Genomic DNA, 13889 nt, shown 5'->3' on the forward strand with positions numbered 1-13889 from the left:
TTTTCTGCAGCTTCTGAGACATAACATGACGCAATCAATATGCATTCATGTGGTGGCTTTTGTCTGACATGTTGCAATAATTAGCCGTCTCTCACGTCACAGCTTGCAGTTCAGATATGTACCTGTTCAGCATGTCAACAGATCTTCTAAACTGCCTAAAAAGTTGACACAACGAGAAAGAGCTTTTTTAAAGAGAGAACTTTCACTTGTCATCCTCACTACTACTACTGGTGGTTCTTCCACCTGCCTTAACTTCTGACTCATGTCCCAGCTGCATTCTGCAGATGCATGTTTCAGCAGAGGTACGCTTGGTTGGTGTGCTAATGGGCTCTCAGCATCTTTAAGACTCGGTGCACAATTAAGAGGTGATAGTTTGATCTCCCACCTCATACTTCTATTTCTGGGGTGCCGCGTGATTATGCGGGAAGATGATGGGCAGGTGAGGAACAGGCTCTATTAATAGGAACCCACCAATGAAGTCGACTGGAAGAACAGACTGGATGTTTGTGTTTGCAGTGTTAGTATAGGACATGATCACAAGACACTGATTTTAATGAAGCAAATTACTTTATGTTTTTCCCCACCTTCTCTTATCTCACATGTGCAAAATCTCAAATAGGTTTTAGAGTTGCCTATTAGACATCCTTTACTGGTCACGGCTTGAACACGGACCACGTTGTTTTCACAAAACTACGCAGGTCTGGGTGAGCAGAAAATCAAAATAAATGGAAGTGCGAGTATTGACTAACAAAACACGTTTACATCCGGCAGCCTTGCGCCCTGTCCCCGCCTGATCGTTGAGACTATATTGCCATCTGCTGTTCACACATGCTTATTACACAGTTCTGTCCGTATAATAGACTTGAACTACCGACGCAAGAAATTAGGTTAAATGAACAATGGAAAAATGGTGAATAAATTGTGGACATTTAAATGATGCGTTTTCTTGGGATGTTTCTCTTACTTCTTAAAGATTAGATACATTGGTGAGTCTGTCCTGACAGACAATTTGTTTTTAATCATGTTGTTTAACTGAAGGAGACATTTTTTCATAGACAAGACATAATTGTGTGTGTGTGTGTGTGTGTGTGTGTGTGTGTGTACAATGTACATTATTGTTGGATTTTCTTTAGAATCTACAGTATTGAAGTTCCTCAAGTGTCAATTCATCTCCATTTGGGCTTAAAATTCTATTTTAATTCGTGTGCTTTTTTTTTTTTTTTTTTTTTTTAATAAACTTACATTTCGCGGAAACAAAGTCTGTGTTTCAATATCCAAATGATTAATTGCCAGCAGGGTTCAAGAGGTTAAGACAACGTCAAAAAAAAGCCCGCTGCGGGACTTTAAGACGACAAAGACCAGGCGCCCGCCCTCATTATTACGTAATTAACTATGATTGGCTTAGAGTTCGTGGGGAAACAAGCGAATTGGTAATCAATCACTGTCAGTCATGTTAGGGGCGTGCCCACAAGCCCGTCGTTATGGGGAAGCGCTGCTAGTCCCTAAGCTGTTCACACAAGTGTCACCGAACCCGGCAAGTCCCACTCAGCAACTGAAGAAGAAAAACAGAACGCGGGCCGAAGCTGTGAAGTGGACCGGCGGCAGGTGAAATGGACGAACCGTCGGATCAAATGCGGCCCCTCTTGAGAACAGTAAGTACCCGCCCAGCGGTGCTGACACAGCCGGGCCCCACCATTACATTTGAGCGGCTCTTTGTCCGCGTCTGGCTCGCCGAGCAGCAGCAGCAGCAGCAGCAGCAGTGGTGGAAGTGATGCTCGGGAGTCACACTCGCCGGGGCTCCATCCGGCGCCGGCTATTGTTAGCCGGCTCCCACTTCTAACTGACACGTGGCAGGAGTGCGGCTTCTTGTTTAGGTGCTCCTCCGACACTTTGGCTCAATTGTCTCCGCGAATGCACGCTCAGCCCCAGAGTTAGTTGTTTCCCCGGCGCGGTTTTTTTTTCTCAGTGTTTGTTCCGTCCACATCTCTTTTCCGGACGGCGCTCCTCGTTGCTAACGCTGATGAATTAGCCGGACACGAACGCGACGTTATCTCTCTGAATAAGAGTGACGTCGCCGCCGCCGTCACTAAGTTTAATGAATTTGCGGACCGTTAGCTTGGGGGGGGGGGGGGAATCTGGACTATATACTTTGCGTTAGCCGCGAAAGTAAGCGCAAGTGTGCTAGAATAGGTAGCCGGGGTCGCCCGAGTTAGTCTGGCACTTCATGACCGCCCTATAGCTCCGTTTTTACAACGCTGTTAGTACTTCCCCCTCCATCACGCTCCCCATTTCAACCATCATTTACTCGGGTCGAGAAGTTTCGGCACTCGTCGTCGAAGTCAGAGACTGTGTGCTAGAATACATCTGCTTTGTGAGTGAGTAAGCGTGCGTGTATGAGAGAGACAGTCTCCAGCCAGGAAGCGCGACTTGCTGTAAGAAGCGTATGTAAACGAAACAAAGAGCAGACACGGGAAACGTGGAGGGAGCGGGGGGGGGTGGCACTCGTCGTTGGTTTACATGCACAGATGTATACATTTGTCAGCTGTCACGCATGTGAGTTTGACGCGTCTTTGACGTCTATTACACGAGCGCTGTGGCGTTTTCGTGTGCGTTTTATTTTAGGCAGAAGTTGTTGAGTGTGTGAAGTGGGATCCTGTCTGGACCGGAGGGTGTAACACAACCGTCAAGCGAGGAGACGACAAACATCACACACACTACACATAGCGGTGCTGGCAGGCACCTAAAATAAGTAACTGGCCGCCGGGCTAAGTTTAAAACACAAGACGACTGTCTGACTCGGTGCTGGTGTTGGGTTGTGTGTCCACTACTATGTTTGTGCATGGACGGTGTGTTCCAGGTATGGAAACTGGAACCCCGGGCAACCCGGTGCGAAGAAGTTGTGAGCTGAAACGCAAACGTGTTGCTTGGCAGCGGCAGCATCGCCTTTGGACAGCAATCAATGCGTTTGATGATTGATAGTTTTGCAAAATGAATAGTTAATGGCCTTCATGAATTAACTGTGGTAATTTCCCTTGAGGGCAAATTGACTTTTGCTCCAGTCTGGATCAACAAGAAAGTTTTATGGGGCTTGTTTATTGACTGCTGCCTTTGTCAGTGTCAAACTTCTTCTGCAGCATCAATATTTTTTCTGCAAAAAAATATTGATGCTTCACTGTCAAAAGTGTTTTAACGTTATGATGATGATGAAATAAATGATTTATAACATAGGATTAATCTCTTATCAACGCTTCAGAAATATTGGCTAGGAGCCATACAGCCCCTGAGCTGTAAACATTCCTGGTACTGCTGGTAAGTTAACATGGTTTTGTGAGCAGCTTCATGTTCCGTTTTAACCAACTTGATTTTTATTTATTTATTACATGATCGTACAGGATTATTATGAGTAATCAGATACCAAACACAAGGCATCTTTTCAGCGACGTCTTAAAACCGGATGTCCATAAACATCACCTGTCTCTGAAAAAATATACTTTTATATATCGTAAATACCAAATGATTAAATAGTAGATGTTCAGTTTGTAATTGTTTAGGGATTGAAATCATTCCCAATGACAGTAGGATCACATACAGCAAGTTCATCTCTTAATGGGTGAATCCAGTTGGCAGGTGAACACTAAGTCAGGTTTTTGTGTGAAATACACCTGTGACATTGACCAGCTTGCCAGAGGAGGGATTCACTCCTGTCCTGCTATTAAAAGAGGGTTTAGTCCATTCAGTGCAGCCTCTGTGTCTTCCAGCTTGTACAAGCTCAGCACCTAATCATGGCTCACAGAGTGTTCAATGTGTCAGTTTATGGCATTTCTTAAATGGGTAGTTGTTTAGAATGAGCTGCTTTGCTGGTCTGATAGTGCTCTGTTCTCTTATCATAATGCGGTAAAACCAATGAATTCCTAACATGACCTGCAGTAGGATAATTGGCTACACAGAGAGCCTGTTAGTTCAAATTGTATCTAATCTACTTTCTGCAATAATGAAATGTGCTTTCAGAGAGAAAGACGCTATAAAGTGATACAGTACACTTTCAGATTGTAAGAGCTTGATTAGGACGGGCTAAGCAATGAATTTGATTCAATTATGAGTAGTTGACGTAGTTTGTGTTTGGTAAAATGGTTTACCATAACTTTACGAGCTGTCTTGTATACCCATGGGAACATGTTGTTTCCAGGATTTCTATGCATGCGAGGAGTCTGTCATCCTCTTTATTGAGCTAATCACTTTTCTCTGTCTAGTTGACCTCTCCTGACTAGAGTTGACTGCTCTTTCACAGGCTTGTTTTCCTTGCCACAAATAGTTTCTCTGGGAGAATTTTAATTTTGTCTCTCTGTGACATTGACCTTTTAAAGCTTGCGTTAGGGTAAAAAGAATGCTCTTGGGTCACATTTTGAATATACAAGACTGAAAGTGGATGAAAGGGTCCTGACCGAAGTGGCATTGTACACAGCTTTATCTGGGAGGCTTTCAGCACGTGCAGTTGCAGATCCTGTGACAATACTGACAGAAGAGTAATCCTCGCAAAGCCCTGTTCTTCTGTGCTAACAGTTGTGCTAGCAGTTGTGCAAACAGTCGGAAGTGCACATGCGGGCTTTCCTGATGCTCATGCAATCTTGGTTTATCCTTAGGGGGCGGAGCTTCTTGCCGCAGTACATCCATTTCAATATTTCAATTTCAAACTAAATTAATCACTAGTTTTGTGGCGTTTGTCTTATTAAATCCATTTCAAAAAAGTATGTGCGGTTCTAAGAAAGCGTCCTTGATGATCTACAGTTCACCGAGACCTTTGTTGCCTATAAGCTTGTCAACTGTGTGATTCACTGTCATCACACAGCAACAAAGCTTGTGTGTGCCGCTGCCTATCAAAGGTGACATTTCAGAAAGTGTGTTACAACATGTGAAAAACCTACGTTGGCAAATTGCTGGGCTCAGAGCACACACACATACAGGAAGTGTGGTGTCTGATGTGTACCCTGCAGCCAGAATTTGCATGGTACACTGTGGCAGAAAGGCAGAGGAAAAAACTATTTGTGACCGTTGATAATCTATCTCTGGTGGGCTGCCGAAAATAAATGAATGGATGGGAAACACTGGACTCTTTCAAATCCATTGGCCAGATTCGTTTTTTGGGTTTTTGTTTAAATACTCGAAGGCCAGAATTGTCATCCACTTGAAACACCAAAATAGCGGCGTCTCTGTAAACATTTGCACAACGTTCCTCATCAGTAATTCAGTAAGACAAGCAAATTTTCAAGTTGGTATTTTGTTTAAATACTGTCTTTGTACTGACACTTTCCCGAAATTGCTTTGTTTCAAGATAAATAAGCTTGACGTGTGTTTATATCCAGCAGCTTGAAATCAGGCAATGGATTTTGATTAGCTTAATGCAAAATGAGGTCAACGTCTGATAGCCAACAAGTGTCTAATCTGTATTTCTCAGATTTCAGACCCAAACTGGAACATTAGTTTGCTTTGGTCCCGCCCATTCATAACCTGGGTCCGCACTCGCGACCATAAATCGTCTGGAACAAATTACAGGCAACAATTACCACTCTGTTAGCCAACAACAGAGGGCCAGTACACTCTCATAATGCACTGCCCTTATCTTAGTCCCCTGCTCCGCATCTCACATGGCTCTAACAGCTGGGACCTACAGGCTATGTGAGCATCAGTTTGTCACCGAACCTCTTGGTTTTCAGCTTGGCAGTGGCACCCATGTGAGCAGGTCACACTTCCATCAGCTCCTCATGGAAAAGGCTCTTTATTGTCCACGAGTACAGGGTAAAAAAGATTGAAGTGTGAATGAGTGTGTGAGGTCCAAGAGGTCAACCAGATAGTGGCTCAGTTGACTGAGTGGGCTGATTCTTGGCATTTTGACATAATTGATACTATGAACTGATGGCTGCATTTACAAGGTGGGTTTAAAAAAACAAACAAACATGCCCCCACACCTCAACCCCCAAACATGAATAGTGGGTTTTTTGTGTTTTTTTAAAAAATAAAATAAAATAAATGTCTCTATACTTTTATAGTCTGTAATCAAGTATCTGTAGTTGGTCTGTTGCCTGTTAGTCTCTTGTTAATTATTATCATTAATATTAAATATTTGCCTTTTAGTGATATCACTATTGTGTGCTCGCCATGACCTGACATGCTCTCTCCTAATATCATCAGCATTAGCCGTTGTTAAACAAGTATTGGTCAACCACTGGTGTGGAAAAGCAATGTGGTGTCAGTAATGTAGATTTACGAGCTGCTGATGCCTCATGTGGGTTCCTGGCCAAGTCATGAATAGTACCTGGGCCGCAGAACCAGTCCCTGTAACGTTTATCTCTTAAAATCCCCTTACATCTGCGTCAAGATTTGTTCCTTTCAGAACAACACAGGACCCCTGCTACCCCCCCCCCCCCCACCCCCCACACTCGCCTCCCTTTGACAAACGGTCAGCCCAGATGTTTTTAATAGCGAGACAGTTTCAAAGAATACACACATCTTGTCCTTTTGCATTTCGTCGCAACCTCTAAGGAATGCTAAGCCTACACATCGGCCTGTTTCTATTTATCTGTGTGTGGGGTGGGGTTTCGGTTGGGGGGGTTGCCTCATTTGTGACTCGCATACCTTAGCGGGTAAGCATTTGAATGTCCTCCAAGTGTGCGTGCGTGTGTGTTTGTATGTGTGTGTGCCCTCTGTGTGGCGGTGCGTATGTTTTTTTTTTAGGGTCTTGGCTGGGCAGATGAAATATTCATGGCGGCATGGAGGGACTGGCTGCCGAGCAAAGAGCAGGCTGACAGGCTTGAGCGGAGCACGGTGCCTTCCGAAGCATCTCTCCCTCCCTCTCTCTCTCTCTCACTCCCCCCCCCCCCCCCACTCTCCCTGTGTATAAAGAGATGTGCTTAGGAAACGGGAACAGACAAGTGCTCCAGAGTCTCTGTTAGCACATAGATCTCACACACACACACACACACACACACACACACACACACAAGAGATAACGGTGGAAAAAGAAGGAACTGGGCAAACGTCTCCGCTGCTTTAGCTTTCATGGTTTGTGCTCAATGGATGGACAGAGTGAAGAGGAGCCTGCGCTCACGGTATCTGTCTTCCTGTATACGTGCATGTGGTTTGATGCGTCGGCTGGTCGCGGTGCACCTAAACAGGATTAGCTGGCTGGCTTTTGTTTTTTTCTTTCCTTCGCTGCTTTGTTTGTGTGTGCGTGTGCACCGTCCTGCTGTGCTCCTCCAACTGCAGAGTGAAGTGGTGGTCTTTGCTAATAGCCAAGCAGGTGGTGCAGCCCGAGACATTCAACGTCTGAGGGTGAACTCAGGGCTAACGTGGTGCTTGCCCTGTCGAATACGACGAAGTGCAACAAGATTCCCCCTCAGCCTCACTGTGTCTTCTCCAAGAAGCGGAGCTCAGTCCCGGCAGTTATGGCTGCTTCAAGGAGTGAAGCGAGGACAACAGGAGAGAGGCAAGCAGTGTCAGAGAGGAGCTGCAGACAAATGGTCGGCCGGAGTCCCTGAATCCAAACAAAGTGCAAGCATGTAGACCGACTACGTGCTTGCAAATTGATTTTTTCTCCATTGCATTGACTGAAAGGTGTTGTACACAGTGTTTGCTTGTGTTCAGTCGAGCTAAAGGCACATGATGCCAGAGTTGCTGCACAGAGGAGGAGCAAAAGGTAATGAGTGACAGCCGGAGTGCACAGGAAAGCTGTAATAAACATAAGACAAAAAGTAAGGAAATTTGTGTTTGGTAGATTATTTCTTTGTTGTAACAATGCTTCTTGGAAATAAATCTTGTCTCGTTGGAAAGCCTGTTTATTCCCATTTGAAACGCTGCCACACTTGTAAGGAACATGCGTTTGTAGGGTGAGCAGCAGAGCTCAATGAAAAATGTGACAAATCTTCTCTGCCGAGTCAAACAGCTTATTCTACCGTTGACTCTTGTTTGGTGGATTGGATGATTGGAATTTGAAGAAACGAAACATATTGGCAATTTAACAATTTAATCATTTAACAAACGGGAGCCTCAGTAGCATGTGAAAGAACCATACGCAGCCACAACAGCCTGGCATCTGCTTCTCATGCTTTCCAACAAAATAAGACTTATTTCCAGGAAACATTGTGACAACAAAGAAATAATCTACCAAACACAAATTCCCTTACTTTTTGTGTGATGTTTATTTGTGAGGCTTAAAGGGGCAGTTTTTTTTTTTTTTTTTTTAGTTTTAGACAGTTTTGCTCTCTATCTACTGGAAATGTCAGGTTTTTTCCAGGCCAAAGGCTTCCTGTTCTCTGTACTTTTCCTACTACTGTAAGATTGAACTTTAGAAGCTTTGGTTGATGATAATGTTAAGTTGGACAGGCCACTCACACGTTGTTTTGATCTTTATTTCCCATTGGCGGCTGTGATAACAACCAACAGTTTCTGTTTTCACTGAACAAATGATTTGGTACTTCCACATACAATGTATTCAGTTCAGTTTTCATGGTCATCTGCCTACATTGTCCATGTCATCTTTCAGACACAAGTTTGTTGCACGATTTTACCAAAATAAAAGTACCCTCATCCATTTGATATAATTGGGAATTTGGTACATGTGACGGAGACAGATAGCGCAGATAGATTTAGTCATCTCAAGGGACATGTTACTCTCTGTGTAACCTAAATCTTACGTCAGCTTGTGTATTGGACCCGAGCCCAGGGAAGCAAGGCAGCACAGCTGAGATTAGAAGGCAATCCGGCTGTATTGGTTGCTTCATTTATCCATCTGGTTGCTTGAAAAGGTGTGTGTGTGTGTGTGTGTGTGTGTGTGTGTGTGTGTGTGTGTGTGTGTGTGTGTGTGTGTGTGTGTGTGTGTGTGTGTGTGTGTGTGTGTGTGTGTGTGTGTGTGTGTGTGTGTGTGTGTGTGGTTTAAACGTGCATCAAGCAAGTTAGGTTGACCTACATGCTTTCATCAACAGGGAAACAACAGCAGCAACCTGTCAAAATATGAAGATGGAAAACTCACTAAATTATTTGCAAACATTTTCTTTTCGTTTAGTGTTTGATCATTTGAAGTCCAGTGCGCTGCAGCTTCTGTCTCAGGTCAGGTCAAATCTCTCAGTTTCAGGCCTTAATGCTCTTGTTCCTGTGAACGCGCCATCACAGGAATGTCACTTTTTGCAGCCTGTGCGCTATTCGTCCGCTCGACGGAGACTTTTTTACTGGATTAGAGTTTTTAAACCAGGTTATCATCTCACTGCCGGGAGGTTCTCTCTATCGCCAGCGCTAAGACTCCAAAAGACTGTCTGCCCGTCTGTGTTATTTCATCTCGGGTTCACTGCGGTGAACAGTCCCTCATCCTGTCTGCCGCATTGTTAGCGGGGAAGGAAGAAAAAAAAAAGATCTCCTGCTTATTCTGTTTGAGAGCGGCTGTTTCATGTCGTGTGAAGTCAGCTGTGTGCTCCAGTTTCAGCCAGGCCAATACATACCTTCCACAGGAGAGGGGAGCCACCATATAGGCCATAATTAATTGGTCTTAATAAGGTGATCTTTGATCTCCCCTTGTAATGTCAAATACCATGTGAGAAGTCAAGGATATCCCTTTCACGTGACACCCAGCGGATCTGTTTGACTGCCCAGCGAGGCTGTTATAAACATTTACAATCCGTTCTACAGCGAGCTCACCGCCAGTGTTTTCCTCACCCTTGGATGAACACATGTTCGCATTGTGTTGACTCTTAAAGGTTCATGTGAACTGGAAATCCTCGACCTTTGCATTAAGCTGAACGCACAGCATTGTTTACTTCCAAGGCTGCTGTAAAGCCTTGGGGATGAAATCTGGGAAAATTGCTGCGCGGGTTCTTAAGAAAGAAATAGTTCCATTCGAGCCGAGCTCCAGGCCATGTATCGCAACGAGTCCATTTAGTTTTTGCCTCTGTCGCAATGATACGACGTCGCACATTGCACGCTACGCTGGACAACGCCTCCGCTCCGACGTCGTTGCTACAGCAACCTGTCAGATGGGTCAATAATGTGGCCCAGTCGGAAACTGCCAGATCCCATTTGGACACTTGCTAAAAACAGTGTGGACAGTCAGCCCTGAAGATCGGATTTGAGAAGGAATCTGATTTGAATCGGATTCGCTTGCAGTCGGAATGCAGCCTAACTGTCAATGGTGATTGTAACGTCAAGCTACTTAAGGGAAATATCTCAGAGGGTTTCTGACGCTCTACCTGAAAGCCCAACCATTTTTAAGACTGGATTCATGGGCGGCATACCCCACACCCCCACCCCTATCCTATTTTTGGAATAATTACATGTGCATGGCCATCGCAGGAAAGACCATCGCTAGCAGTGTCCAAGAGCTTTGGCACAACTCAGTGGCGAGGTTTCAAGGTCGCTGTACGCACAGCGGGTAGAGATTCACCCCAGTTAGCGGAAGACCCCGTTCGAGTGTAAGTTACAGTTGGTGATGACGTGATGTCATCAGCCACCCCACAGCAAGACGCTTCCCCACTGCAGGAGCTTCAGCGCGGTCTAAATTTAGTCCACGATGTCTTCTTGTCAGCCTTAAAAAATGTTTTCCCTTGCTCCAGGCATAATATTTTTCCATGGACCCAGGGAATGAGGATTGCCATTGGCTGATGTTTGCAAGCGTTTGATTCCACTCCACCAAGTCACATCAGTAGTATTCTAGCTGTTGTCAACACACAGACGGTATTGTAAGGAGACACATGGCGAATGTTTAACCTTAGACGCAGCCTCTACTCAGGATATTAAGCAGTAATATGGATCGGCAGAATCTACTGTCCACAATGATCATGTTGATGCAGTATGAGTGAGCTGAAATCTCTCTCCTATGTTTCGTGTTAGTTGTGTTATTGCAAAAAATACTATTTTGCGGTTGTCTTTGAATACTGTACAACCGATAAAAGAATTAAAAACCCTGACATATGGCTTATTTAAAGTATTACAAGTTATTGTAGCAATACTCAGTTTCTTCAGTCACTACAACATGTTGATTTAAAAACCAAATACTGGATCAGAGCTGTATGTGTATTTGAAACCCCCTCAGTCGCAGGCCAGTATCACCAGGCAGTCCTAACGGTGGAAACAAGGCTCTGGTTAAGTTTAGATGCAGCCAGGGAAGCCAGACAAGCCCTCTGTCATCAGCACCCCATTGGTTGACAGTATAGAAGTCTCTCTCACCCTGCACAGTATAGAAGTCTCTCTCACCCTGCTGACAATCCTGCACTCAGACCCCCTCGACTCACGCTGCTCCTGTGCTCCCACCACAGCCGGGCCTTTGTGCGGCACGGCGGCGGGGCTGGCCTTCTTTGCTCGGGCACTGTATGGGCAACATGCTGGGAGTTTATTTTGGAGCGAAGCTATGTGGTCGATTGCGTCGTGTGTTCTTAAAGTGCACCAAGCAGTCAGTGAGGTCGAGGTCACATCGGACTCCCGACATACTTTGTCGGAGGAAAAAAAGCAGGTATAATGGGGCACGGCGCGGGTGGCTGTTGTTTACATAGTCAAATGAACAGATTTGCAAAAGTGGTATTTTAAGAAGCTTACTAATAAGACGATACTCATAACACTATTCTTCCTGCTCGGTAGGAAACTGGAGCAGTGACCCTGCATTTATGAAAACTCCTTTCGAAAACTGCTTTAATCTTGTTTTGACCCGAATCAACATTTTGCAGATTAACTTTGTTAAGAATTAAGTTCAGATGGTTTTTGCCATCAGCTGAACATGTTTTCCAACCACACCCTCAGCGAATACACGCGGTGCAGTTTCGTTCGGCCTTGGTTTGTGTTAATTGTGCATGATTTGATCAAACCTCACTGGGGAGACATTTGTTTACTGGTCTTCTCCTTCTGTCTGCAGCTGAATTGTTTCCGCCCCCTCATCACAGCTCTGGATAGAACACCATGCCTTATTATCATGCACGTACCCTCAACAAGGAACACACAGACTCACCACAAGCGCACTGTCTGTTGGCTTCAAACAAGGGATGCAAATTATCCATTAATTCATTAATCGTTTGTTGATTGATCTCATCGATCGATTAACGATTAATTGATGAGCGGCGATTTTTCCTGAGAACCTAAATTTCTCAATGAAGAATGTGTGAGGAAAACATTATTTAACCCTTAAATAATGTTGAGGCTCCAGTGTGACCCATTTTTACACTAGAGAATAGAAAAAACACCCTCAACATTTATCCTCTGACTTTAAGTTGACTTCTAATGGGTCACATTTTGTTTAAAAGTAACTTGTTCTAGGTATATATATTATGACCATCACAGTATCTACAAGTGAATTGCTCTTTCCTGCCACTGCACTGTTGATATTAACTACCTGCGTAAAAAATGTTCTATTAATTGCGATTAATTTAATTTAATCAATTAAATTCTTAATCGACAATTAATCAATAATCAATTGCTAACATCCCTACTTCAAAGAGTAGAAAAGTTGTGCTAATGCTTGCGGGAATCAGAACGTTGCGCTCTTTTTCAACTGTAAAAGAAAAAAAAGAAGACATGGGCATAAGGGTGCGCTTTCCATTAGAGTGAGACATCAGGGTGGTTAGTGGGGACAATGTTCCAGCAGCAGCAACACACGACCTCCAGACCGTCAGGCCGATATCACCGCCTCCCGTCTGCATTCTCTTCTGCTTGGCACCAGTCACTCTCTGTGATTGGTTTAAAGAGACTAAGAGGATCATCCATTTCGGGATTGTGTTGCTTGCCTCAAAGTATTTTGTATCTCGATCGATTGCGTACAGTCGCAACAACCTGGCAACATGGCAGCGTAGAAAATATAAAATAGAAACTGTCATTTTTGTACGCGTCAGGTACAACTAAGCATCACTTTTGGCTGGAAGCTAAAACCCAGAATTTTTGGTGGAGGCTGTAAACAGAAGGTTTCTCTGGATAAATAATCCCTCGTCAAATACTCCTGGAGTCCGGAATGAAACAGCTGTAATTCAGGTCCTAAAAGTAAGCTAAAGGTAATTATTACTGCGCATAAGTTTTAAAGAGTGTGTGCGCTCTGAGGACGGTGGTTAACCTGGCAGTAATGCCGGTGTCTGGCTCCTATTTGCTACTTGTAAGATCTATTTTAGCCACACGCCCATTATGGCCGCTTCCCCCGCTGACACTCACAGACCGCTAATAGCGGGCCGGGTAATTAGAGCAATTGGCCTTTGGGCGCGCTGTGTGTGTTTTTGTGTAACCTGTGGTTGAGTTCTGAGGCTTTCTGCACATGTCTGATGGTTAAGATGAAGATTTAAAGCTCAGGCCTGGCTTTCCTAGTCCTGACCGTGTGTGTGTGTGGTAGGCTTTACACTGATCATATCGGCTATATCGGACCGGCCGATATTTGGGATTTTTTTTAAATGTTCGTGATCGGGCGTCATGTCATAAATCACCGAGCCGATCAATGACGTCATGGTCATGTTGAAACTTTTTCAATCTGTGTCATTTACTCCAAAGTAGTTTCACAGCATCGACATGTTTATTTGTTTGTATCCGAGAGCTAATGATTCATGATTCAAAAAACTTCATTTTCATCTTCGTGCCTCTTCCTGTTTTGAGTACTGTCGCTATGTGACGGACAATAAAGTTTCTTTGAATCTTCACGACAGCAACATCCATGGGCGACACAAACAAACATGTCGGAGGTGTGGAAGTTTTTCAAAGTGAGAGAAACAGACATAGCACACGCTATCTGCAACATATGCAACGCTACAGTACCTCGCGGGGGAACATCGGCAAAAAATTTCAACACGACAAATTCAATCAGGCACTTGGAAAAGATACACACGGAGGAGCATGTCGTTCAAGAAACGCAGCGCGGAGAAAGAAAAAGAAAATCAAACTCCGAAACG

At 44.3% G+C, this 13889-nt stretch overlaps 1 protein-coding gene across 12 annotated transcripts in view; it reads left to right on the forward strand.

The window, feature by feature from the left end:
- Positions 1-1470: 1470 nt before the first annotated feature.
- LOC142877321 (sodium bicarbonate cotransporter 3-like) overlaps positions 1471-13889 on the forward strand; it is a 36505-nt gene continuing 24086 nt past the window's right edge. For 4 of the 12 annotated variants that reach the window (XM_076011804.1, XM_076011810.1, XM_076011806.1 and 1 more), the window contains exon 1: positions 1472-1652. In XM_076011804.1, the coding sequence (XP_075867919.1) occupies positions 1611-1652 (42 nt within the window). In that variant the 5' untranslated portion in view covers positions 1472-1610. Of the gene's footprint in view, positions 1653-6963; positions 7104-13889 lie in introns of those variants that run through there. The other 8 variants (XM_076011812.1, XM_076011813.1, XM_076011815.1 and 5 more) reach the window with 3 other exon arrangements.

Source organism: Nelusetta ayraudi, unplaced genomic scaffold (assembly GCF_046127955.1).
Source record: "Nelusetta ayraudi isolate G7.1 ecotype Tasmania unplaced genomic scaffold, CSIRO-AGI_Nayr_v1 ptg000135l, whole genome shotgun sequence".
NCBI classification, from domain to species: Eukaryota; Metazoa; Chordata; class Actinopteri; order Tetraodontiformes; family Monacanthidae; genus Nelusetta; species Nelusetta ayraudi.